The following is a 23,162-nucleotide window of genomic DNA, read 5'->3' as shown; positions in this document are numbered from 1 at the left end:
CACCGGAGGTCAGGTAAGTCTAGTAGCTTTTATTTCCTAAAATTAAATAATTCAAAAACTACATATTAACTGATCATCTTTGTCATTAAAACCTGATGCTATGAAAACATTTGTGATAAAGAAAAAAAAATGAAATCTGAAGTTTTTCCACAACTGATAAGTTTCAAGCTTTGACTTCAAATACTGAAATTATTTTTTTACCAATCAAAAAAAAAAATCCAGTTTTATACATCATACCTCTTACATTACAAAAAGAGCTGCAAAATAAATCCTTACTCCTCCGTTTTGCTTTTATTTGAACAATATGGACATCCTACACAGAATACATGTCGCAAATTACCCATACAAAATCTAGAAAATTATACAGTGATTTTTTTTTTCCCTTTTTGTTCAACACTTGAACCGTACAGAATAAATGGATACAATACTGTGCTTTTTTTTTCTTCTTCTTTCATTTCTTTCTTCTATATTTGGCACTTGACCACAGGATGCAATTGAAATGAAATAAAGAGGTGAAAATACCTGATTGTCTCAATGAAGGGAGCAGAACTACAAAATTATTATCACAGTTGAATTTTTCTTTCTTTTAATGTTCACCCAATAGTTACATTTCAACATGTGAATACAGCAGTTTCTCATGTCAGCAGGGCAGTGAAGGAATCCTGGTGGAAGAAGTGAAATGCTCACAGTGAGATCTGCTCCTGCAATCAGTTTTCAGTCTGTGGAAAAGTTAAAAACACGACTGCTGGCATTTACTCTGACAAAATCTGAACTTTATCACTTGTACAGAACATTTTTTTCTTTTTTTTTTTAGCTTTCTTGCACAGAAAATTAAATTAAATCAGGGAGAACGGCTTTGGATTTCAACATTCCTTCTCTTATGAGGGGAAATTAATTTGTTTCAAACTAATTGTAACATAGCCAAACGTGTAACAACACACCTGGTTCTTTCTTTTTGCTTAAAACATGTCTAGCATAAATATGTGTGAATACACTGTACAAGTTTCTTACATATTTGTCAAGTAAAAGAAATTAACATATCCGTCACATTCCAGTATTTTACGCATGAAAATTGAAAGTGAAATCTTTGCGCTGCAGCAAAACGCTGCAGCGTAACGTCAGAATAAAATGAGAACATACTATATATCCATATATCTTTTTCTTTTTCCTTTCACCCTTAAACTGCGGTTGCAGACAAATGATCGCAGCTCAGTTTATGCATAACGTAGAGTCGCTCTCCAGAGACCACGCAGGTATACTCAACGGTCACAACTTCATTTAGAAAGCCGAGTCAGTTTTGGTTCTTTCATGACATTCTTTAAAAAAAAAAAAAAATACAGTACATAAAAAAAATATTTATTTAAAACAACGATTCCCAGATCTTGTGTCTAAATAACCGTTCTGTAGCCCCAGACTGACATGCTTCATTTCCCCCCCAGTGTTGACAGTGAGCTACATTGCAATACTTGGTAAAGATCTGTTCATCAGCACTCGGCAAACCGTGTCAGTCACACAGATAAAACCAACATTATTCTCTTTAAATAGGAAATCCTGCTTTTAAAAAAAATAATAATAATAATTTTAAAAAAAGGGTCAAAACAAACTTGGATTTGCTTCAGCGTACCTCGTGGATGAGCTGCGTCATCCCTGCCGACTGCGATCTCACAGCGCAGGGAAAAGCTTTTCCATTTCAACTTTGAGTCTTTGATGGTAATTTCAGTCCTTCAAGTCAAATCTGTACCGCGGATCAGACCCGTGTTTGTGCAGAACCTTTGACCGAACACAGAGGCCCGTGAACAGCGTGTGAAAGATTATTTACAGACATATATGTCGTGCTTCGGTACAGCGTGTGTCTGTGTGTTCATGTGCCTCTCCATAGGTCAAAGTATTACATTTCAAAAGAGTCTCAGGTGGGTCAAATGGGAGCCATTTTGAAAACGTGCTAACGTATCAGTCCAGTTTCCTACTGCCCAGCGCTGCTGGGGTCACACTGCAGCAGCCGCACGATGGACGGGTCGTTCTTTGCTCCCTCCACAAACTCCTCCAGGGACAGTTTGCCTGAAACAGACAAAGTTTAATGTGATTACAACAGGTTTTGCCTTAAGAATGTTTAAGCTGGAGTTAAGGACTCTGAGCAGCCTTACCGTCTCGATTTGTGTCCATCTGCCTGAAGATTTTGTCTGTACGCTTCTCAGGCGTGGATTCGTCTTCTGGCATTTTCATCACAGAGGAGACCATCTTGTAAATGGCCTTGAAAAAAAACATCAATAAGAGTTGATTTTGATGTTTGCAGAGATTCTCTATCCAATCTGACTTATTTTGAGACATTTTACCCATTAACAACTGGTTATTTTTACTTTAAATAATGCAGAGAATCGTGGACAATACGGCAGATTCTGATTCTGATTGTTGATATGCAAACGTTTGGAGCTGTGACAAAGTACAGACACAGAGGGCTAAAACAGTGCAGTTTTTTAAAAAGAGCAAAGAACAAAACAAAAAAATCAAGAGGTATGAAGATTTCCATCTGGCATTTTACCAGGAATAAAGTCAGTACAGGAATACAGTTTTATTTAATCTTTCCAGTTTTGTTTTTGTTTTGTAGAAACTATTTCTGTCTGATTCTACATGCTTATTAAATCTTGCTGCAGTGTTGTGGAGATTTTAAAAAAAAAAAAACATCCCAACAAATAAACACATTTTCACTTCAGACATCAACTAAAACTAAAGAAAACTAACTTTTAGAACAGGAAATCAAGCTAAATCAAGCAGACGCAGTCTGCTTGATTTAGCTCTATGTTGTGTGATGTAACAACATGTGTAGAGGATTGTGAGCGTGTCTGTGTGTGTGTGTGTGTGTGTGTGTGTGTGTGTGTGTGACGCACAGTGAGGAATCTAAAGCGCTCGCCCAATAAAAGAAACATTGATTTAGCTGTAAGTGAAGGAGCGCACGGCTAAATGAACTCTCCTCTGGACGAGTCCAATTCAGAGAAATCTGAGAACAAGAAAGGAACGGATAGTTTCTACTATCAGAAGATTACTAGAAGTTTAAAATTACTAAAAATTTAATGCAAAGTTTTCAGTTTGGAATCTTTCCACTATTCAAAGAACTTAAATTTTATATAATATATTGTGTGTATATATATATATATATATATATATATATATATATATAAACCAGCTAGCTTTACACCACAAATATTCAATGACATTTTAACTTCTAAGAAACTTGAGGTGAGGAAGCAAAGTGTAGCAACATTTAAACACCTGACAACAATCTAAAAGACGGGCTCTCACCGTTACAATCTCCAGCATCTCAGCCTTGCTGATGTATCCGTTCCCGTCCAGGTCGTACATGCTAAACGCCCACTTCAGCTTCTGGTCCAGCCGGCCGCGGGAGGTGACGCTCAGGGCGATGATGAACTCCCTGAAGTCTATAGTCCCGTCGGCGTTGGCGTCAAACGTGCGGAAGACGTGCTCGGCGAACTTTGAGGCGTCCCCGTACGGGAAGAAGTTGGCGTAGATCTTCTTGAACTCCTCCATGTTGAGGGCGCCGCTGGGGCAGTCCCGCAGGAAGCCCTTGTACCACTCGGTGATCTCGTGCTCGGTGAAGTCCGTGTTCTCCATCAGGTCCTGCATGACGTCGGGGCGGAGTTTGCTGTTCTGTTTTCCCATGGCTGCTTGTTTTGGAGGAGCTTCTGGATGTGATGGCAGCGGCGCTTTAGACTGCTGAACAAGAGACACGAGAGAATACGTTAATAATCGCACGAAAACAAGAGCGAGCGGAAAAAAATGGAGACCAAAAACAGGGTGAGAAATGAAAACTATTGTAGATGTTTAGCAGCTCCGACTTGAACATAAATGTATCTTAGACGAAATGCTAAAGTGAAAAAGTCATCATTCACTCAGAACCACCTGATGAGGTTTTACAGTTTGTTTGGGTCATTTTATAAAAAAAACAAAAAAAAACACATACTAATAAAAAACAAGTAGAGGAATGTCTGCTGGAATTTTTTTAGTTGTTTAGTCATCTCCTTGAATAAAACCATGCAAGTAGAAAGAAGTAAATTGAGTCTCGGCTCTCTAAACTAGAGACAGACAGAAAAATTGGTTGATGACTCAACTGTAAAATAAAATAAAATAAAAATCAAGTGTTGCCAACGGTCAACACCATCAGAGAGGAAGTTGTTACTGAGGGAAAGAGATTCAAAATCGGATTTAAAAAAACTGAAGCACAACGGAGTGAGCAGCTTCAACAAGGTAAGAAAAAGCTTTTAAAATTCATTTTAAAGTTTCTAATTCTCACCACTTTAGTTGTCTCAACTACATTAACAAGCAGGATAATTCTCCACTAATAATAATAATAATTAAAAAAAAACACTTTGCACTCGCACTCTAAAAGGTTTCTCAACCTTTTACCAGCCTTTATGCCAAGCTGGATAATTAGCAAATGAGACAAGAGCAGCATTTATAATGTCCTCCTTTCTATTTAACATTAAGGTGCAAAAATATATCACAACAGCAATGAACAATATGCAAGATAAAGGAGAAACGGAGACCACCGAATGTTTGCAGGGAGCAGAACATGTGTAGATGCACCAACCACACCTGTTGATAACCACGTGCATAATAATGTGCCTGTGCATGCATCTCTGCAGATGCAACTCACATTTCCTGCAAGAACTTTGAGGCTCGTTGTCGAAACAGCTTTACAGTCTTGCCAATATTTGTTGAGCTGTAAAATTTGAGTCTTGCTCTGACGGGTTCAATTAAAGGTTGTAAACTATTTTCTTCTACAGGAAGAAGAAAAAAGAAAAACTGTTTTGTAAAGCTAATGTGCTCAATAGCCTCATTTTCTTAACTCTCTAAGCTAAAGTTGTGAAAAGGTTGCAGATTATTGCAGCTAAAAGCAGGAATATCAGGTCAAAACTTAGTCTAAGCACTTCACATTGGAGACTTCAGTTAATGTTTTTTGTTTCTTTAAAAAAGGAAGAAATGTGAAAGTAGTTACTTTTTTAAAAGTACAGACTCAAAAAGATGAAAGATAATGATTTAATTTACTCTAAGCCTCATTGTAGAGCACTGTAAAACTATTAGTGTTAAGCCTGTAAGACACTGATGAATATTTTTAACATTTAAAATCACATTCTAGACATTACACCCTGGCATAACTTTCACTAATTGAGAAAAACTCCCTAAAGAAGAATTTGACTTTTATCCAACTCATAAAAATCACAGCTACGATGATGACCTGAAACCAAACAACTCCACTGAAAGGGGAAAACAAACTTATTTTTTATTCTCATAAATTTCTCATTGTTGCCCTTTAACCTTATTTCACCTGCTCATACATAAATGTTCCGCTTTATTCCTTTAATTAAGTTGGAGGTAAACAATGAGCTGCAGTAATGCGACGGCCGCCTTCACACAGATCCTAATGCCGAGTAACGAGACTTTAACGTTACACCTGGGAACAGAAATGGATTAATAAGAAACAGACTAAAAGTTAGCCTGCTATTTAGATCATAAGCAAAACGCTTAGATGGTATCCAGCTAAATTTATTAAACAAAATTTGCGCACACTTTTAATTAAAAATGTGTATTGAGAACATTTTTATTAGTTAGCCAGAAATAATCCTTCATGTGTTGGTTTATTGCAACTCAGTTATGCATACCTCTGCAACAGCTTAAAAGCTTAAATTCAATACAATGAGACACCAGGAAGTCTATCAATTTGACTTCCCCTCCCCCACTTGTTGCTGGCTACTTTCAGCCAACTAGCTGAAGGAAGAATATTTACCAAAATCTCTCTCTGCATTGAAGAAAACTCAAAACCTGGTCTTTGGGAGATACACTGTGAATTACTAGTAACATTTAGGAGAGCAATACATATAAGAAAAATACTTATAGCCTGGAGCTCTACAAGTAAAGAAATGTGGCATATAGAGTTGTAACCATGGACACAGTTATTTACTCGCTGTTAGTTTCTAGGGTTACAATGGTTTTTTTTGCCCCATAGGAAAAAGGTAAAAACTACTCATTTGTTGATTTCTATTTCATTTTGGGTTATAACATCTTGCAGTGCAATGCTTTCCAACCATGTAAGTGCGATAAAATATTCAAAACCAAGAGGCTGGTGTGACAGCATTAAACAACAAGCCATTTCTACGTCTATTGAGGGATACCTCCAGGCTCCATCTTCGGTTCAATCTCGTTCTCGTTAAAGCCTACTTCCTTTGAGCTCCTTTTTTCACAAAGGAGCTGAAACATATACTTTTTAGTTGTTTCAGCTGTGATGATAATTTATGGATAAATCTATGTACAACAGCAACCAGACATAGAGAGATGTGTGAAAACATGAATGGGGAGAAAAATCTTCCATCTGTCGCTATTGTTATTCGGTTTGCTAGAAATCTTGGTATGGTTTTAGATAACACTTTTGAATTTTATGCAAATAAATGTTTTTTTGCTATTCTTTGTTCTCTGCTGTCTTTACATACAAGTTTTGACTTAACTAATTGGGTTATTTGCGTTATATTCAATTGATGATGACTTTTCAGGCTGAATCAGAACCACCAACCATGCAAGAATACATTCATACGCCAGGTTTTGGAGTATGAGAGGAAGATAGAAGAACCTTTAAAAGTACAAAGAAAATGCACAGACTTCATATAGAAATATGTCGGACTGGGATTCAAACCCAGAACCTCCTTCCTGCAAGAACAACCAACTACTCCACTGTGCAGCCGACTTAGTATATTTCCACAATTACAGGCCTCAAAACCAAAAGCAAATTGGATTTTATTTGGGCCAATGTTTTGCTTCTTATACGTTTTGTTTCTTGTTTCTTATTCGTGCATTTTTCATTTCAATTATTCTCCATCTGAACCACCAATTCTCTTACATTTGCATTTTAATTGCTTGATAGATTGTGGTGCATAATGATGGTTTTTGAGGCAAAGGAGAAACAACAAGTCATGCAGTCACTCTTGTTACCACAGTCAGATAAAAGAAATTACTTTACAAAATGCTTTTGACTCACATTAGAAATTAATAACGCTTCCTGGAAAGCCTAATCGCTTATTCAGTTGTTTGCTTTTAGTTTTAATCGAAAATACGCAGCATCCATCCAGTCCCACTGTTTACAAGATGACTAAAATGTTTTGCCCGCCATCATTACAAACAAGACTGATAAGGTTAATTAGTGCTACTCCTGAGAGTTTCATAAAAACAACAAGAGCTACAAAATTAATCAACGGGATGTGTTTATATGGTCAATATTTGCTTTACCAACAATTCAGCAACTAGAAAAAACTCAGTAAAAGTTATATAATGTGAAAGTCTTTCATTTTCAGCCACTTACTAAAGAGAAAACAGGCACTTTGGGCAAGATAAAGAAATGCTTTCAACCTCAGCCTGATTAGTTAATGTAGATGCTTTCCAAATAGGATTGCAATTATACACAAGACAAAAAACAGAAATTGTTTTCAGCCTTTCTAGTCATCTTTGTAAAACAAGATGAAAAACTGGAAACTGAAACAACTTTAGTGATGTCCTTTTTGGCAGATGTTTTAAGAAAAGCATCAATTATCATGCAAATCTATATTTTCTTTATACTAATAAATCATTTTTGGTTTACCTTAACATTTCTGGCAAGAATAAATAAACTACCACACTACCTGATGACCAAATTAGTAGTTTCAATTGTTATTTGATCTCCATTAGAGATTAATCGATCAAAGCTTTTGACCTGCTGACGTTAGGATTTCTTTGCAAGAACTGCAAGATAAGAACAGTATTTTTTTTTTAAATAATACTGCTTTCCAACCATAAGGAGCCAATTTAATGAGATAACAGGGGAATAAATGAAGGCAGAATGTTCTTTAGAGTCTTATACTAGCATTTAGCATGGCTAGCATTACAAAAATTGTAGCCATTATATGAATTCCCCAAAGAAAATAGATTGTTTCCTTAACTGAGATTTCTAAAAGTTTGCCATCATTCCTACTTTAAGCAGATTCCAAAAAAGACAGACTCCAAACTTAAAAGATAAAAATCAAGCACATTTCTTCAGCCTGTTTTCTGCGATAAGTCTTGCTCTCTCTTGCTCTTTCACAGTCCGAGTACGTCATAGAAACATCTCAACATGTATTTTGAATGCATTTCCTTTTAATTCACTTTTTTCTCCTCGGTGTTTCTCACTTCCTTTTTAATCCTCTTGTAACCATCCTGTCAGCACAGAAAGGGATTGGCATTTCTTTTAAAACTGTTTTTTTTCCACAGACAAACAAATAGTGAACAAAAAAAAAAACAACAACTAACTCTTCTTAATTCAGAAATAGTTTCCATAATGAAGATTAGGTTTCACTTATGGTGCTTTTACTGGCAGATAAAAGATTGCATTTTCCAGTTTTCTACAGGCTAAAAATCTGCACAGCCTGCTCATTTTTCTATCTTGTGTTTGCATGCAACTCCTGCAAATCCCTTCCCAACAATATTCTAGTTTGCAGAAATTGAAGTAATTAAGATTTTCAATCAAAATACTATCTAATAAATGTTTTTAATCCAATATTTTGCTTGTGAGCTAAAATAGACAAAAACAAATATGTGCCCGATCATTATGTTTCAATTGAGCACCTGCAGCCCCAGCAGCAACACAACACTCCCATTGGGTGATTATCTTTGTTTATTTTAAAACAAGATGACGGGGTGAGAACTCAGGCCTCCATCGAACATCCCATCAGCCAGTCACCCTAAGATCTCCTCTATTTCTGACTCTGTGAGATCACTGGCCACAATTAACCGTTAAGGCTCTTACCTGCTGCTCCTGGCAGACTGGAGCCCACAGGCTTACATAACCGGAGCTTTGACAAGTTCACGTGGTGTGGGCAGATTCTCGCTCAAGCATCCCAGGAGGTCAGGACAAGTGACTGAAAGCTAGTTTAACCTTCTGAGCTGAGAGCAGGCCAGAGATAGAGCTGCTGACCTAAGCTAAAGCAGTCAGAGTGGATCTGAGCAGAACAGGCCATCACTTTCAGTTTCTAGAAAAACCAACATGAACACCAAATATTGGGAGTCGAAGACGAGACTGACCAGAAATCAACAAGGGAATCTGTTGCATCAAACATCTGATGAGATGTCTGATGCTTAATGCATGTTTTTCAAATGACAACTCGACAATTACTTTAACTTTTTTTTTTTTTTTTGCATTTTTAATATTGTATTAAGTTTGATGTGTTTCTGAACAAATAAACCTGTAAATAAACCTCAAATAGACATCGGGGAGTGTTTTTAAAGATTTTTTATCCGTTTTACATCACTAAATATAAAGATATGATTTATAATCTTAAAAATATCTTTTTTCTGTTTCCATTTGATTAACAATGTTTCCCATCATCATCATTAAACTTTGGTTTGGGGAAGTTCAACCTGACTGGTCATATTTACTAAATGTAACATTAAATGATTATTATAAGTCTGGCGGGCCACCAGGCTTTACTTGTGCCCCTACCAGGCTTAGCCAGTTCTTTTTTTTTTTTTATGTTTGCATTTTTAAGACTTTGTAGTTGGTGTTCAGATATTAATCTTCCAATCATTTTCAAATTTCCTGTCAACTTTAAACATTTAACTCAAAAACACGACGATTCGCTGGATGAAAGACTGTCGAGCGCCCCAATCACCGGGCGTAGCAAGTTTTCTGAGGGAAACCTTGTATTTACTTCAACCCAAAAAGTGCTCTGATGTGCCTATATAACTGGGCTAAACAATATCAATTATCATGAAAACATGGAACTTCAACAGTATTACTGAACATTTAGACGACTGAAAAGTCTACATTTTGTCTCCAGATTTCCAAACAGAGGAAGCGAGTTCATAAATAAAAATACTAATTATGGCTTAAGAAGTAAATCCTAATTTATGCATCACAGATTAACTTATTGTTCTTTTTTGAAATTCCAAAGAGCATCAAATAAGCTATTTCGCAAATTTACAGACAGAATAATGTAACTTTTCACTTTTATAATAACCTGTCACATTATGGCATAGATTTGGAGACTGTGATTTTATACAGTTGTTCCTAAGAAAAATTGCTAGAATAAAGAGATATTTGCTCAGTACTGATGTTCAAACAGAGATAAGATGAGCAGCTGGGGTCTCTCTAGTGTACTTAAGTTTGTTTGTTCTTGTTGTTCGAAGCCCTCCACACGGCATTCGTCTCAGAACATCTTGTCGCCCACTTATGTAACATACACAGATCTCCAATTATATCCTGCAGGTAAGCTTCGACGCAAGAGTCCAACAGATAATCCAAGAACAGAGGGAGATGAAGGAAGCTGTCTGAGAGCCAAAAGGACTGAAAAGTACCAGATTACCGACCATATGAATGAGGCGCCCACTTAGGTGTGATGATGCACCTTTCACCAGGCTTACTACGACGTCAATTTTAATTTTAAAAAGTAAAAAAAATATATATATGAAGCTGCTTTTCATCTCTGCAGTAACAACATTTCCAAATCAGAAGCAGCCATCAGACCAGACCAAATACAAAAACTACAACTGATGTTTCTGCTGAAGTTAAAAACATATTACATAGTTCTGTTTAAGCCTGTCACGAAAAGCAGTAAATCAATGCATGAAAAATTAAAACAAGCGCAATAAAATCCATTTGAATGGTTGTTTTCCTTGTTTCTTTCAACCAAAGACTGGATGACAAAAGGCTTCTGGTGCGTTGGTCTCAACTAGCCCCTTTTTTGAAGGGACATTTTATTTAGAGACTTGAGTATTCAATTTATTTGGGATATTTAAAATTTCTTCTAGGTCTAATGTTAAATGTGGAGTAGAAATTAAAGCATATTGATCTCTTAGAGGGTGTACTAGCATTATTATGCAATTATATTACTTGAAAATGGCTCAAAACATTATTGTTTATCGCAATAATGTCTGGGACAATTTATCATCCAGCAAAATTTGCTATTGTTACAGGAATAGTTCTCCAACAAAAAGCACACTGAGTCTGATTGCTAATTTTATCAGTAGTTCTACTTTGTCTTTGTTTACTGGTGAACAATTACTGCAGATTGGCAACAACATTTGTTTTGTGTTGTTGGATAAGAATCATTCAATTAATTCTCAAAACACTGGATTATGCCAAGTATGATCAGCAGGTGTAATACAGAAAAATCTGGAGTGTTTTTTTTTACTCTTCTTCTATTTATTAAATGCAAATGAGGAACACCTGCTATATAAACCAACACTTTGTCTCTAATGAGCTGCAGAAATGTCAGATAAAGGTTAGTAAAATAAATTGTTATCTTGTTATTCCTTCATTTTAATTTGGATTCGAAATTACAATAATATATAGACATATCTTATTTCCTGTACCGTTTCTCCCTGTTAACATTGTTGCAGATGACAAAAACGGAGCCGAGATTAGAAGTGCAGCCTTTACCGATTTAGTTAAACCTTTAACACCAGTGAAGTTGAAGCTAAATGCCATGGCAAGAGACGGAAACTTGTGCACAGGAACCACTTTTACCCTAAAACCACAGATCTGATCTCACTACGGTTTTATGTGCATGCAAAGAACTGAGGATGTATGTATGGCTCTAATTCAAACTGACTCATTCGAAAGATGAAATGTTCACACTTGGTAAAGCTTAATAGTTTGTGTCAAATTTTAAAGTCTTTAAAAAACTCAGGAAAAAAACAAGTTCTGGCTGCGGCCCATTTGCAATCAAGCCGCCAGATAAAGCAGCTGCCGCCCAGCATAACTTTTGGAGCAGGGAGCAGGGAGCACTCGCGTTACAAGAACCGTGGCGGTGTGTGTTCACTGCAGCGAGCTTCAGCGGCTCCTTGAATGTCTGAGTGCAACTTAATCTGCCGTGTTATTTGGTGTGAGGTCAGAGGGAGACCACTGTTGGTCCGATCTGTACCACAGAGTGGAAGAAAATGGTTTCTGTAAAAGCTTTTTGTTCATCAAATGACAACCAAAAGCTAACTTCCAGCAACTAAACTAAGTGGGGAGTAAAGCCAAAAGATTTTAAGTCAAATTTAATTCTTCAAACTTGCACAGTTAGATAAAGGTAAATAAAAACTTCCACTTTCACAGTTCATTGGTTCCGTGCAAGAGAACAGAGATGCAATCAATCGGTCGGCCAGAGATTACAACGAAAATTGTGATTTTTGTCCTTGTAGTCATTAAATACATCAGAACTAACAACTCTTCACCAACCCACAGCTTTTTACTTTCATGCAAGCTCTATCAAGGACCAGCCAGCACATTTTTCTCTTTTAGCCGTTTTAGTTTGTAGAAAATTAAAAGGTCAAAATCAAAATTGGTATCAGCCAGGAAGAAGCCCAATGGTGCTTCTCTAATTTGAAGTCAAATTGAACTGAAAAAATATGCGAAACTGCTAATTGCATCCAGTTAGATAGAAAATAATTGCAAACTGTGTATTTCTTCTGCACAGCTGAGTGGCAGGACTATCGAATAATGCTCTCTTCCTAAACAAAAAGATTAATTTCTAAAGGCTAAATATTTCTGCTAAATTTTAAAAAGTGGTAAACTCTTCCTACTGCAGGCGCTTATTAAAGCAAACCCTTTGTAATAATAACCTCCACCTTCTATTTAAAACCGCCATCAGCATTAAAATATTTGTGAATCACCAAAAAACCCCAAATAGTCATCACTTTTAGTGATGAACAGTATGTCTTAATTAGACTTTCATTGCTTTATTTTTTTTATTTGTCAGTTTTTAAAAGAAAGAAGAAAAATGGCATCTCCTCTTTGTGCGCAAAACCCAAGGGAGAAACTTCATCATAATTCAGCACACATCAGCTCCCATTGTGAGACGGAGAGCTCTTTGAGTCAAGGCGCTGCAGAAAACCACAATCATGACACTGAAGCCATTATGAGGAGCGGATGAGAACAAGATTTTTAAAAAATGCCACTGACGGCAGAGAGAGACGCAGGGAAGAGCTGCAAAACAGATTGAGCATTGGACAAACACTCAGAGAAAATTGTTGCTGATTATATGTGGAGAGCGGCGCTCATTTTTCCTCTGAATGTCTAAACAAAAGCCAGCAGAGATGGAAATGTCAATGTGACAACTGAACATCTCCCGTTCCTCTCCGTCGCTGTTGTCTCCTGCAGAGCATGAGGAAAAGAACATGCAGCTTCCTATCAAAAACATTCTGTATCGCTTAATCCTCACTCACTCCACCTACTTTTTTTTTCCTCTCCGTTTTATTTTAAGTACTAATTTGATTCAAAAGCCTGCCGACTGCCTCATCGACAAGCCAAACTACAGGCCGAGCCGCCCACCACTGTGGTCAGATCTGACCCAAAACAAATGGAAAACACACCCGTGCAGGCAAAAAAATAGAGCATCTGTTCAAATTTAGCAAACATCTGTCAGAGATCCGCATCTCGAAATGTTTAGAGACAAGCTTGACAAGCTTCAACACCTCCGTGTTAATCCAGCTCAAATTGCTGGATTACTAAAATTAAAAGTCTAAAAAAGTCCAGATGCCACACAGCTGTGTGTTTGCTGAGGTTTCTCTTTTGTTTGTTTCCTCTGTCCAACAGAGCATCTTTCTTCTCATTTACTGCAGCTAAACGTCTCATCAGGATGAGTAATCCTCCTCTTTTGACACCAACATTTATGCGTCTATTTCAGTGTCTATTAACACCCCCAGGTACGCATTACAGGGTCTGACAGAGGAAGTTCGGTCACAAACCATATAGCATACCAGCTAGACTTCCCACTGTGTGAATAAAAACACTCCAGCTTCATTGTATTTGCAAGAGATTTAAAACAAAATCACATAATCTGACTTGATTATCCATAAAAACTGTCTGCACATGTCTTTATTTTGTTTTAAATAAAGAAAAAGAACATCTTCTTTCATCCAGCTAGCCAGCAGTGCACAGTAAAGCACAAAAAGGGGCTGCAGTATGATGCCTCTTTCCAAAACCTTGGCTAATATGATGGCTTTGTTGGCACCTTCCTGGAAGAACTTTAAACTTTAAGACTTTTTTACTACAGTACAGCCTTTCAGTTTTATGTTTTATGACTTAGAATTAATAAAAAGAAAATAATTGTTTAGCTCTTTAAGCTTCCAAGTAAGAAAATGAACAAAATGGCTTGTGAAGTCCAAAATCCAAGCAGTAAAGTCATAAAGCTCCAAACAACCTTGAATTCAGAATTCAATATGGCTGCCTTTCAAATAAGTTTTAATAATAGCTAAAGGAAAAAGGTAAAGTTTATAAACTGGTACAGGCAAAAGAAGCTCAAGTACCATTAGTGGTACTTGTAGCACAGATAAGAACCAAGACTCTAAACGGAAACATAAGGAAGGTCTGCATCCTTCAGTTTTTCTCAAATCAAATCACTTTAAGTTAATATTTCCTGACGCATTTTACTAACACTCAATAGATTTCTAAACAATTTGAAAACAAATTTTGATCATTTTTTTATCCCAGATTTTAGGCGACTGACATGTTCTCTCTGTCCTAATTCCTAACCTACAGACATGGTCCTAGTATATTTTAATTTACGCTTTTGTGAACATACCTAGTAGAATCTGATAAACCTCAAGTCACCTGCAAAAAACATTTTCTAATTTCAGACTTTGACAAGAATGTGCAATTTAAAAAAGAAATACAGCATAACCTTTTGTTTCACAGCAGCATGCACTCTGGTGTTGCTTTTGTAGTCAAACTATCGTTTGTCTAATGAGATATTTTGGCTCTAAAAGCAGTTACAAGTCAAATTAAGTGACGTTTATTCAAAGCACGTAAAAAGTAAAACGTTATGGTATGATGTAAATTGGTAGGCTTTCAGTAGCCTTAGTAATATTTGAAAAGACGCCATCATTCCTACATAAAACTCCAATGAAATTCTGCTAATTTTGCTAAAAGCTACAAAGCCTCATTGTGAGGTAATCCCAAGCTTTCTACTTGTCTACACAAATCGCCAATTTAAAAAAAAAAGCCTTACGAATACAATCTCACGACACTCAAAATAAGTTTCTGCAGTCAGATTGAATCTCTCTCGTGCAAACATCTTCTATTTGAATCCTGCTCATTGTGCTCAAAATCTCGTGTTCTCAAAATGTCAAAGGTACAGGCAATTCATGAAAATGTGCAAGCAGAGAAAGCAGACCTGAGAGAAAAGGTTGCATTCTCCACACAGGAAGTTAAAGTGCAAGAGTCAAAAGGGAGCGACAAATATTTGTGCATTAAATCAGAGCACAGAAAGATCATTTTGGAGATACTTTTTGAGTGCAAATCAATGTTCTAAGCGAGAGAGGTGCAATACAGAAGATGCGTGCTCAATTTTTAAAAAAATAAATAATTCCCCCAAATGTCTGTGACATTCATTTGTGTGACTGACTCCCTGTTTTAATTTGCAACAGCCTGGAGAGTGAAAACAGAGTGATTGCTGCATCTCTATTGACTGAATGCACACACAATTTACCAGAGACATTCATTTGCAGGAGAGCAAACATTTCCACTCGATTGTCAAGGCGAAACAAATGCAGTAAAAGTTGCCTTCTTTCTCCTGCTTTATTCCACCGACTTGACTGATGGGCTATTTGCTGAAACGAGATACTCACTCAGCTTTGTGCGGTCTCCACTTCCTGTGTTCACGCTTTAAGTGCAAATACAGCGAACACCTCCGAGAACTTTTCTGGAGGTTCATTAAGGATAAAAAGGACCAGCCTCATCGGATTAGAAATGTAGGTGAAGCCTGATCAGCGGCTAGCGAAGTATAATGTTGCTGCAGGGCAAAGTTATGGAAGAAACTGTCAAGTGTTGTTTCTAAAAAAATGTACCATGACGGCTTAACAGTTATGGAAAGACGCAGAAATGACTATTGTTTGGGTTGTAAACTTATTTCAGCTGGGTTGTGAGGGAATAAAAGTATCAGGAAGAGGGTACGCTAACTAAAGAGGGAAGGACGGGGACATTAGCCACAACTTACCTCGCTTTTTCAGTTTGCGTGGAGGGTTTCTTCTTAGAAAGTCTCCTTAATAGTCCATTACCTCGAGTCGGGGAGCAGTGGTGGAGTCGGAGAAACCGGCGAGATGAAGCTGAAGCCACACAGGAGCTGCAATAACCGACTGCTCTCCGTCCAAAGTCCGAGGTGAAGCTGACTGTTTTCTCAACCGCTGCTCACTCAGACTCTGCTCAGCCCCGCAGCTCTTCACAGCGGTGTCACGTGGGACAGCGGCGACCAATGAGAGGCGGCGTTGTCCTGGCAACAGGGGACGGCGTATGAATGGCGATTAGCTTGAGAAGTTTCCCTTTCACATAAAGTTGTTGGGTTTTCTGTCAAATATCTGTTTTATAGAAAATGGAACTTAAAAGGGAAAAAATACAAGTGCTCTGTCATAATTGTGAGATACAGAAGATATTGTCATTATTACTTTAAAGGTTTTTGAAAGCTAAAGTTCAAATCTTTTAGAATTTATGATTTTATAATAATTCGTACTTCGAATTTGAAAGTGGAAATTATGTTAGAGATTTAGTTTGACTTTTTGAGAGCCAACAGACTAGTGATGTTAACAAGTATAAGTCTAAAAATATCTGTAACATTTCACCTTATCTTAAACAATTTGATTAAGCCATAATAAAAATATTAAAACAAACGAGATTAAACAACGTGGAATACCGTCACCTGCTTTTAATTTATATATAGAGGATAATGGTACTATTATTTGGGATATTAAGCAGGGTCAAATATAACATTTTGCATCTTTTCATTGAGCAGAGCAGGAACTTGTGTTTGCTGGTTCTCATTGGGACATTATGATTCAAGGAAAACATGTCACCATCATATTACTGTTGACTATCCACATCACTTTGTCCCCACCACGCTTTATGAACTTTAACATGGTCACTAAAATCTTTATGAGGTGAGGTTAAAGGACATGTAATCCATTGGGCCAAATATATTGTTGGCTTCTATAGACCTTGAATACATCACACTTTAATTCTAATAGCAAAACAGATCATTCATCCCAGTTGTCCTATGTGACTACGTTTTTGCAGAAGATTATGTTTCCATGTCATTAAGCTCTGGTTCATATGATCAGGGTTGATGTCTGTGGCAATAACAGCACGCAGTGTTAGGCAGTATATATGTAAGCAAATTTTTGGCATGCAAATTCTAACTCTGATGCTAAATGATGCTAAAGTCTCTTCTTCTAAAGTCTGCTGTGTCTCTTTTTATGCAGTTTTTGTTTCTACTGGAGAATTTTATCTGCACATTAGGATGGTAATAGACGAAGTGATACTAATTAAAAATCATCTGTAAACTATTAAAAAAAAATACGTGCAGAATAATATGCTAGATTTGCACCCCATCAAATTAATATTATTAAATATTTTTTACACTTTAGTTTTGCATGTATTCTGAATGTCTTAGTAAAATCTGTAGGATGGAGTCCAGTTTCAGTCAGTCCAAGGTTGAGATTTCAATCATTTGCATGAAAAGGATTTGTCATGTTCTGAGAAATGGGCTTATTTATTACTGAGTATTGCACTCTGCTGCTGCTGCTGCTGATGATGATGATGAAGATGAGAGAGCTTACTGATGATGACCACCATGCGGCCGGCATTGCCCTGTACAGGTGTTCTTATGCAGGCACATTGAGAGGCAGCATGCTTTGGCTAAGATGATTAGTGGAAGTCAAAGCCATGCTGAGCCTATTCTGTTGCTGTTCCAAGGAGCGTTTTCTTAAGGGCTACAGGAGGTGCGCTGAGAACCTCTCCCTCCCCCTGTGTCAGCAAAACCCTGATCACATAAACAGGTAGAGCTGATCCAAACCATGCAAAAGGTATAGAGTTACAGTCCCAGTGAATCAAACAGATATGTGAGTCTATATGAGTTGAACCACGTCTTCAATGGGTCCTAATGTGAAAATAATGATAAACCATCATTTAAAAGGCTTTATATTTAATGCAACAGCAGAATATTGCAAAAAAATAGTTGTGGAAGTGAGGTTGCATTCCACAGTGTATAAAATTAAAAAATAGCACCTGCAAATCCAACCTGTGAGGGGGAGGGGGGATAAATAAATGTGAGTTGAAACAGAGGAAAGGAAGATATGCATCTTTGAAGAATTTTAATACATTTTATGGCATGCCTTGCGAAAGAATGCACTTTGTCACATTCCAATCACAAACTTCAGTGTATTTAATTTTGATTTCATATGCTAGACAGCACAAACTGGTGCACAATACTGACGTGCTAGCATGATGCATGGCTTTTAACATGTTTTTACAGATAAAATTGGCAAAAATGTGCAGTGCGTTTGTATTGTTCCTTTTAATGTGACGCCCCATATATAAAATCCAGGAGAAAGCGCTACGGTTAAACAAAGCCAAAACTGAACTTTCCAGCCTACATGAAAAACAATATAGAAACCTGCACATCACCCTGAATACACCATGCTAACTGCGAACATGTCCCCAGAATGTCCCAATGAAAGTTCAGCTCTAAATCTATTTAATAGTCTCTGGAAAGACTTGTTCACAGCCCATCTTGAACAATGAGGTATTTTGAAGGAGATTTACAACAAAGACATGTTCCACAAGACTTCCAGCTGTAACTACAGCAAATAATTTTGTTGCACACAAATTATTTACTCAGGATGGTGACTGATTACAAATGCTTACGCTACACTTTTCAGGTTTTTCTTTTAGAAATATTTCAAAAGCCATGTGTAATTTTCCACGTTGCGTTGTCTTGTTGCACTAAATGCATTAAATGTTACAATACGATGAGGTTGCAACATCTCCGTATATGAAAAGGTTAATGCATATGAAAGCTCTAGTTTGATTATAGTTCAAATTTAAGGCAATATTTCTAAAAATAACAATACTAAAAAAAAACATTTCTTTGATTGGGTTAATTACATGTGATAAGTCTGCATTTGTGTCAGCATGTTACAGTAAAATTATTCAATTCTTTTTCAGGAATTCTTGAACAAATGGACAGTCCTGCTATTCACGACCAATAGAGGTGAGAGCTCATCGGTTAGTTGGACCCGGAGGGAAAGTCCCCGAGTGAGTGCTGCAACCTCTGACTAATAGGTTTGCATAACATTGATTTGATTGGCTCTCCGGTGAAGAGTAAACCCCAACTCTACACTCCTGCACATACAGAAGCCACGAGGCCTGGTGTGTCAGAGCTCAGTCTTTAAACTGGACGGCCCATGGCTCTGCACGGGCTCCGCCATTAGGTAACAGCAGATTTAGAGGTGAGGCTGGGTGGCAGGTAAAGATTGGAGAAGCCACTGAGCTGGACGGATTGAGAGCCAACAATCTCCTCCCGATGATAATCTGTTGCCTAATCAGACAGAGCCAACCTCTGCTGGAGAGGAGAGAAGAGTTTCGAGGTGAGCTAAGTTCTCAAGCAGCCCTCCCCATGTTGGGAGCACTGTGATCTTATGGGAGGGAAAGCCATCCATGGCAAACATCGCACGTTAGTGTGCAAAATTCACAAGCAGCACTTTATGAACGTGAAGCAACAGCTGCAAGTCGGAAAACCAGCGGGATGTGCTAACGTTTGCGTGTGGAGCTGACCTCTATCAGCAACACTGCAAGCAAAGAGCAGTTCATTTCTTTACCAATCACAAATAGAGACCTTGTATTACTTTGTGTACCACTGGTTTCATGATAAGTCAATCATAAAAAGTACAAATAAGCAGCTTACTATCACGGTGTTTTACGTACAAGGTGGGATTATCAAAATTTCCGATTTACAAATTAAACGTAAAAGTAAGTTGTACCATGAAGCTTTCACTTCTGTTCACTGCCAGATGAGTTAAATATTTTACTTTTTAACAGACAGCCAACTCAATTAGGTTGCAACTATGTTATTTGGCACACCTGGCAGGTGCACATAGTTGCTGCACATTTGTCAACTGTACATCTGTGATGTGATTCTCCAGATCCCAAAGGTTCTCCGGATCTGGATTGAGATTTAATGGCCACCGAGCATACTGAATTCATTATTATGTTCCTGAAACCAGTTGTAGCCTCAAAGGGTTAGGCAAGGTCACAAACAATCGATCGGTTGTTGTTCAGGGGTCTAAAGTGTACTAAGAAATAATCAACCACACCCTTTGCATTATCACTGTCAGCCAGGCAGGATAGATCCATTATTTTGTGATATTTACACCTATTCTGTCTCTTTCGTCTGAATTTGTTGTTTTAATGTTTTTCTTGTTAAGAAACTTTTCTTGCATGAACGGCACCTTGGAAAAGTCCCTCCTTCTGCCACCTCAAAACCAACTTCAGCACATGCATTTGTCAGAGATTCTGGTGTTGATAAAATACAGTGCAGCCACATAAAGCACACACACTCGTCTCACTATTCACAGAGCAGTAAGCAGGGGACGCTTGCACCGCTTGCGCACAAACAAAAGCAACGTGAAACTTCTTCAGACCACAACTGACACATGAGCTGTATTTATTATTATCTGGTTCTCGTACGCCCCACGCCCCGCTGGGCAACTGCCATATGATCCATGCGAATAATGACCTGTCTGAATATTTCTTTTATGAAATGGGTCAAGGAACAAAAACTAAATATTTATTTATGTAGAACAATGAAAACCACTGCAAAATAAGCTTGCATTGTTTTGGAGCATTTAACAAACTAGTCCTGTTTGCAAGATTTTGAACATATAAGAACAGAACATTTAATATTTGAAACGTTGCATATAAAAATATTAAATTAACTTGTTTAATATTAGCAGAAGTCGATTAACATATTGAATAATTTATCAAGCATTTGAGGAGACAAAAAGAGACTATTTAGATGCAAACTTCTGTTGTGTCCTGAAACTGAAAACAAACTGAAGCTTAGTGGACCAGACAATGCATCAGTATATAAAGCATGTTGCACTTGTTTTATTGTTATTTTTATCTGCTCAGAAGGTGCATGGGAGGTAGGCTTTGCGGTGCAGTTAAGCTGAGTCAGGATGGGCCTGCAGACTCACGTCAGCAGTCTATTACAGAGTTTGTTCAAGGACTACCACAGCCGGTGCCACGTTGTGACGCCACAGGGTAAGATTTAAAAGCTGCAGGCATGAGACTTTTGATACTGGAATATGAGCAATATTCTCACATTACAAATTATGGAATGTTTCTTGAGGTAGACAGCAAAAAAAAAAAAAAAGAAAAAAAAAGCTGAGTGCTTTATTCCATTTTTCTTTAAACACAATTTCTCCTCCAGATGCGGCACAGTAACTCTTACTTTATTACATCTCTGCATGGATTGAAAATACAGTGTAATAAAGCAGAGATAGAATTGTTGCATGTGCTTGATGAGTCAGCTATTTGCTAAAACACCCCCTGCTGTTGCATGCTGGAGCAGATGGAGGCTTGGCTGGAGATCAGAACTGGCTTAATGAGGGCCTGAATGACTCCTGGCCAGTCCAGGTTTACAGCCTTCGTCATGGGGCATCACATCTCAAGGCAAGGAGATACTTAAAGCACTGAAATAGAAGGTGAGGGTAAGTGAGGCGGAGGGAGGTAGAGAAAGAGAGAGAGAGGAGTGGGATGGGAGGAGGAAAGATGGAGACAAGTGAAGAGAAGTGAGGTGGAGCGATTATGTAATGGTTAAAAGCAGGTAAGCCATCGATCAGCACACATGGCCTTCCCTAATGCTCCTAACACATGGACCAACCCTGAGGGAGTCACATCAAAACTGACTCCTCAGTCGTATTACCGCCTTTTGGACACAATGCACTCAGAATCAGTACATAAAACACCTTGTAAAAGAATAAAGGCTTCAGTCCTGCAACGGCTCCTTCAACCCATCATGGAGCCTCAGTGAGAGCCATAAAACACCAAGCAAGTGGTCTGCTGACAATCTACAGAAGTCAAGTTTAACTCTCATTACTAAACGTCTACTTTTGCCGTTCTTTGATTTTTAACAACCTTTTATTAAGGATACAGAATAAGAGTTATTGATGTGATAAGTAAAGATTAAATATGCAAGAAGGATTTTATTTAAAAATGATCTGATTGAGAATATTTTTTTGTGCATTCATCAAAGTTGATAAAATCATCTGCAGGTTTTATTTCTCAATATTTCAGCACAGTTCTTATTTTATGGTGAGTCCATTCTTGTAAACATAATGCAAAGTTCTTATGCAGAAGCAGATTTTCATAGACAAAAAGCTAAAGACAGGGCTTGCGCTGCCTCCAAGTAAACGTCTTATTGCCACCTAGTGGGAGGTTGGAAATGTTCAGCTCTGAGGAGGACATTTTGTTGATTTCTCCTGATCATTTATTGGCAAATTTTTCTTCCTGCAAATTTAACAACACATTTTCTTTTAATGGCTGAATGTTAAGCAAGTGTGTGTGTTTTTTTTGTTGTTTTGGCAAAGTGTATTGACTCTGTCAAAGCCAGCAGCTTTGCTACAATTGAGCTTGTACAAATTGAATTAGCATAAAAGCATTAAAAATAAACACCTTTAAAGTAAGTGTGTACATATAATCAGCCACATGTACTGTCTCTTTGTGGACGGTAAGTTGGCTGATGACCTTTGATCAATTTTTTTTGTTCTCTAACAACCACGTCTGTTCGGCCACTGGGTTTAATGCCTTCTCTCTCTTTTTATTCTAAAAATGAGGGAATAGTTCACTGCAGCCTTCAGCCTAGTTAAAGATATAACATGCACATCCACATGATCAGGTTACATTTTATCCAATATCTTTAAACCAAAGCCTGTTTGTTCTCCCCAGTCAGGAATCAACAGAGCTGAGAACAACTTCGACTGAAAAGGTGAGAGCAGCACTGAGTCTTCATGAACTGATATATAAGCATTATCAGTTCATGAAGGTTGGATATTAGTAACCTTCTTGAAGTAGCTCGGTTATTTATGCCCATGCATTTTCTCTTTGAATACCAGCATGTGGATGGTAAATGGACACTACACCAGTTTATTCTCCTGCATGAGAACAGTGGATTTTACCTAAAATGCATTTTTAAAATTTATACTATATGCAACACAGCTGGAGATAGGCACCGGCACCTCTCCCGACCCCACCGAGGGACAAGGGTGTAAAGAAAATGGATGGATGGATGGATGGATGGATGGATGGATGGATGGATGGATGGATGGATGGATGGATG

At 37.6% G+C, this 23,162-nt stretch overlaps 2 protein-coding genes across 3 annotated transcripts in view; one reads left to right on the top strand and one right to left on the bottom strand.

Annotated features, from left to right (window-relative positions):
* Positions 1 to 269: 269 nt before the first annotated feature.
* ncaldb (neurocalcin delta b) lies at positions 270 to 16,220 on the bottom strand. Of its 2 annotated transcripts, XM_008422086.2 has the most exons (4): positions 15,990 to 16,220; positions 3,298 to 3,729; positions 2,145 to 2,250; positions 1,964 to 2,058 (listed from the first exon to the last, which is right to left on the bottom strand). In XM_008422086.2, exons 2-4 carry the CDS (start codon positions 3,673 to 3,675, stop codon positions 1,964 to 1,966), a joined length of 579 nt encoding a protein of 192 aa, XP_008420308.1. In that variant the 5' UTR covers positions 3,676 to 3,729; positions 15,990 to 16,220. The 2 variants fall into 2 exon arrangements, with proteins under 2 accessions (XP_017163145.1, XP_008420308.1); XM_017307656.1 differs by lacking the exon at positions 15,990 to 16,220 and having other exon boundaries at positions 270 to 2,058; positions 3,298 to 3,675.
* Positions 16,221 to 22,778: 6,558 nt separating this feature from the next.
* Positions 22,779 to 23,162, top strand: part of LOC103472444 (probable 2-ketogluconate reductase) — a 7,435-nt gene continuing 7,051 nt past the window's right edge. The window contains exon 1 of the mRNA XM_008422085.1: positions 22,779 to 22,811. The gene's annotated coding sequence lies outside the window, so the exon portion shown is untranslated. The remainder of the gene's footprint in view (positions 22,812 to 23,162) is intronic.

Source organism: Poecilia reticulata, linkage group LG11, assembly GCF_000633615.1.
Source record: "Poecilia reticulata strain Guanapo linkage group LG11, Guppy_female_1.0+MT, whole genome shotgun sequence".
NCBI classification, from domain to species: Eukaryota; Metazoa; Chordata; class Actinopteri; order Cyprinodontiformes; family Poeciliidae; genus Poecilia; species Poecilia reticulata.
Note: the sequence above shows the minus strand (reverse complement) of the source record. Positions and strands in the feature narration are given on the sequence as shown.

What these genes read in the sequence shown, in the direction of transcription:
- ncaldb (XM_008422086.2), bottom strand. Translation starts at nt 3,675, where the DNA reads ATGGGAAAACAGAACAGCAAACTCCGCCCCGACGTCATGCAGGACCTG. An exon ending in AGATGCTGGAGATTGTAACG is followed by an intron (nt 2,251 to 3,297) that starts GTGAGAGCCCGT and finishes TTTTTTTTCAAG; the next exon opens with GCCATTTACAAGATGGTCTC. An exon ending in GATGGACACAAATCGAGACG is followed by an intron (nt 2,059 to 2,144) that starts GTAAGGCTGCTC and finishes TGTCTGTTTCAG; the next exon opens with GCAAACTGTCCCTGGAGGAG.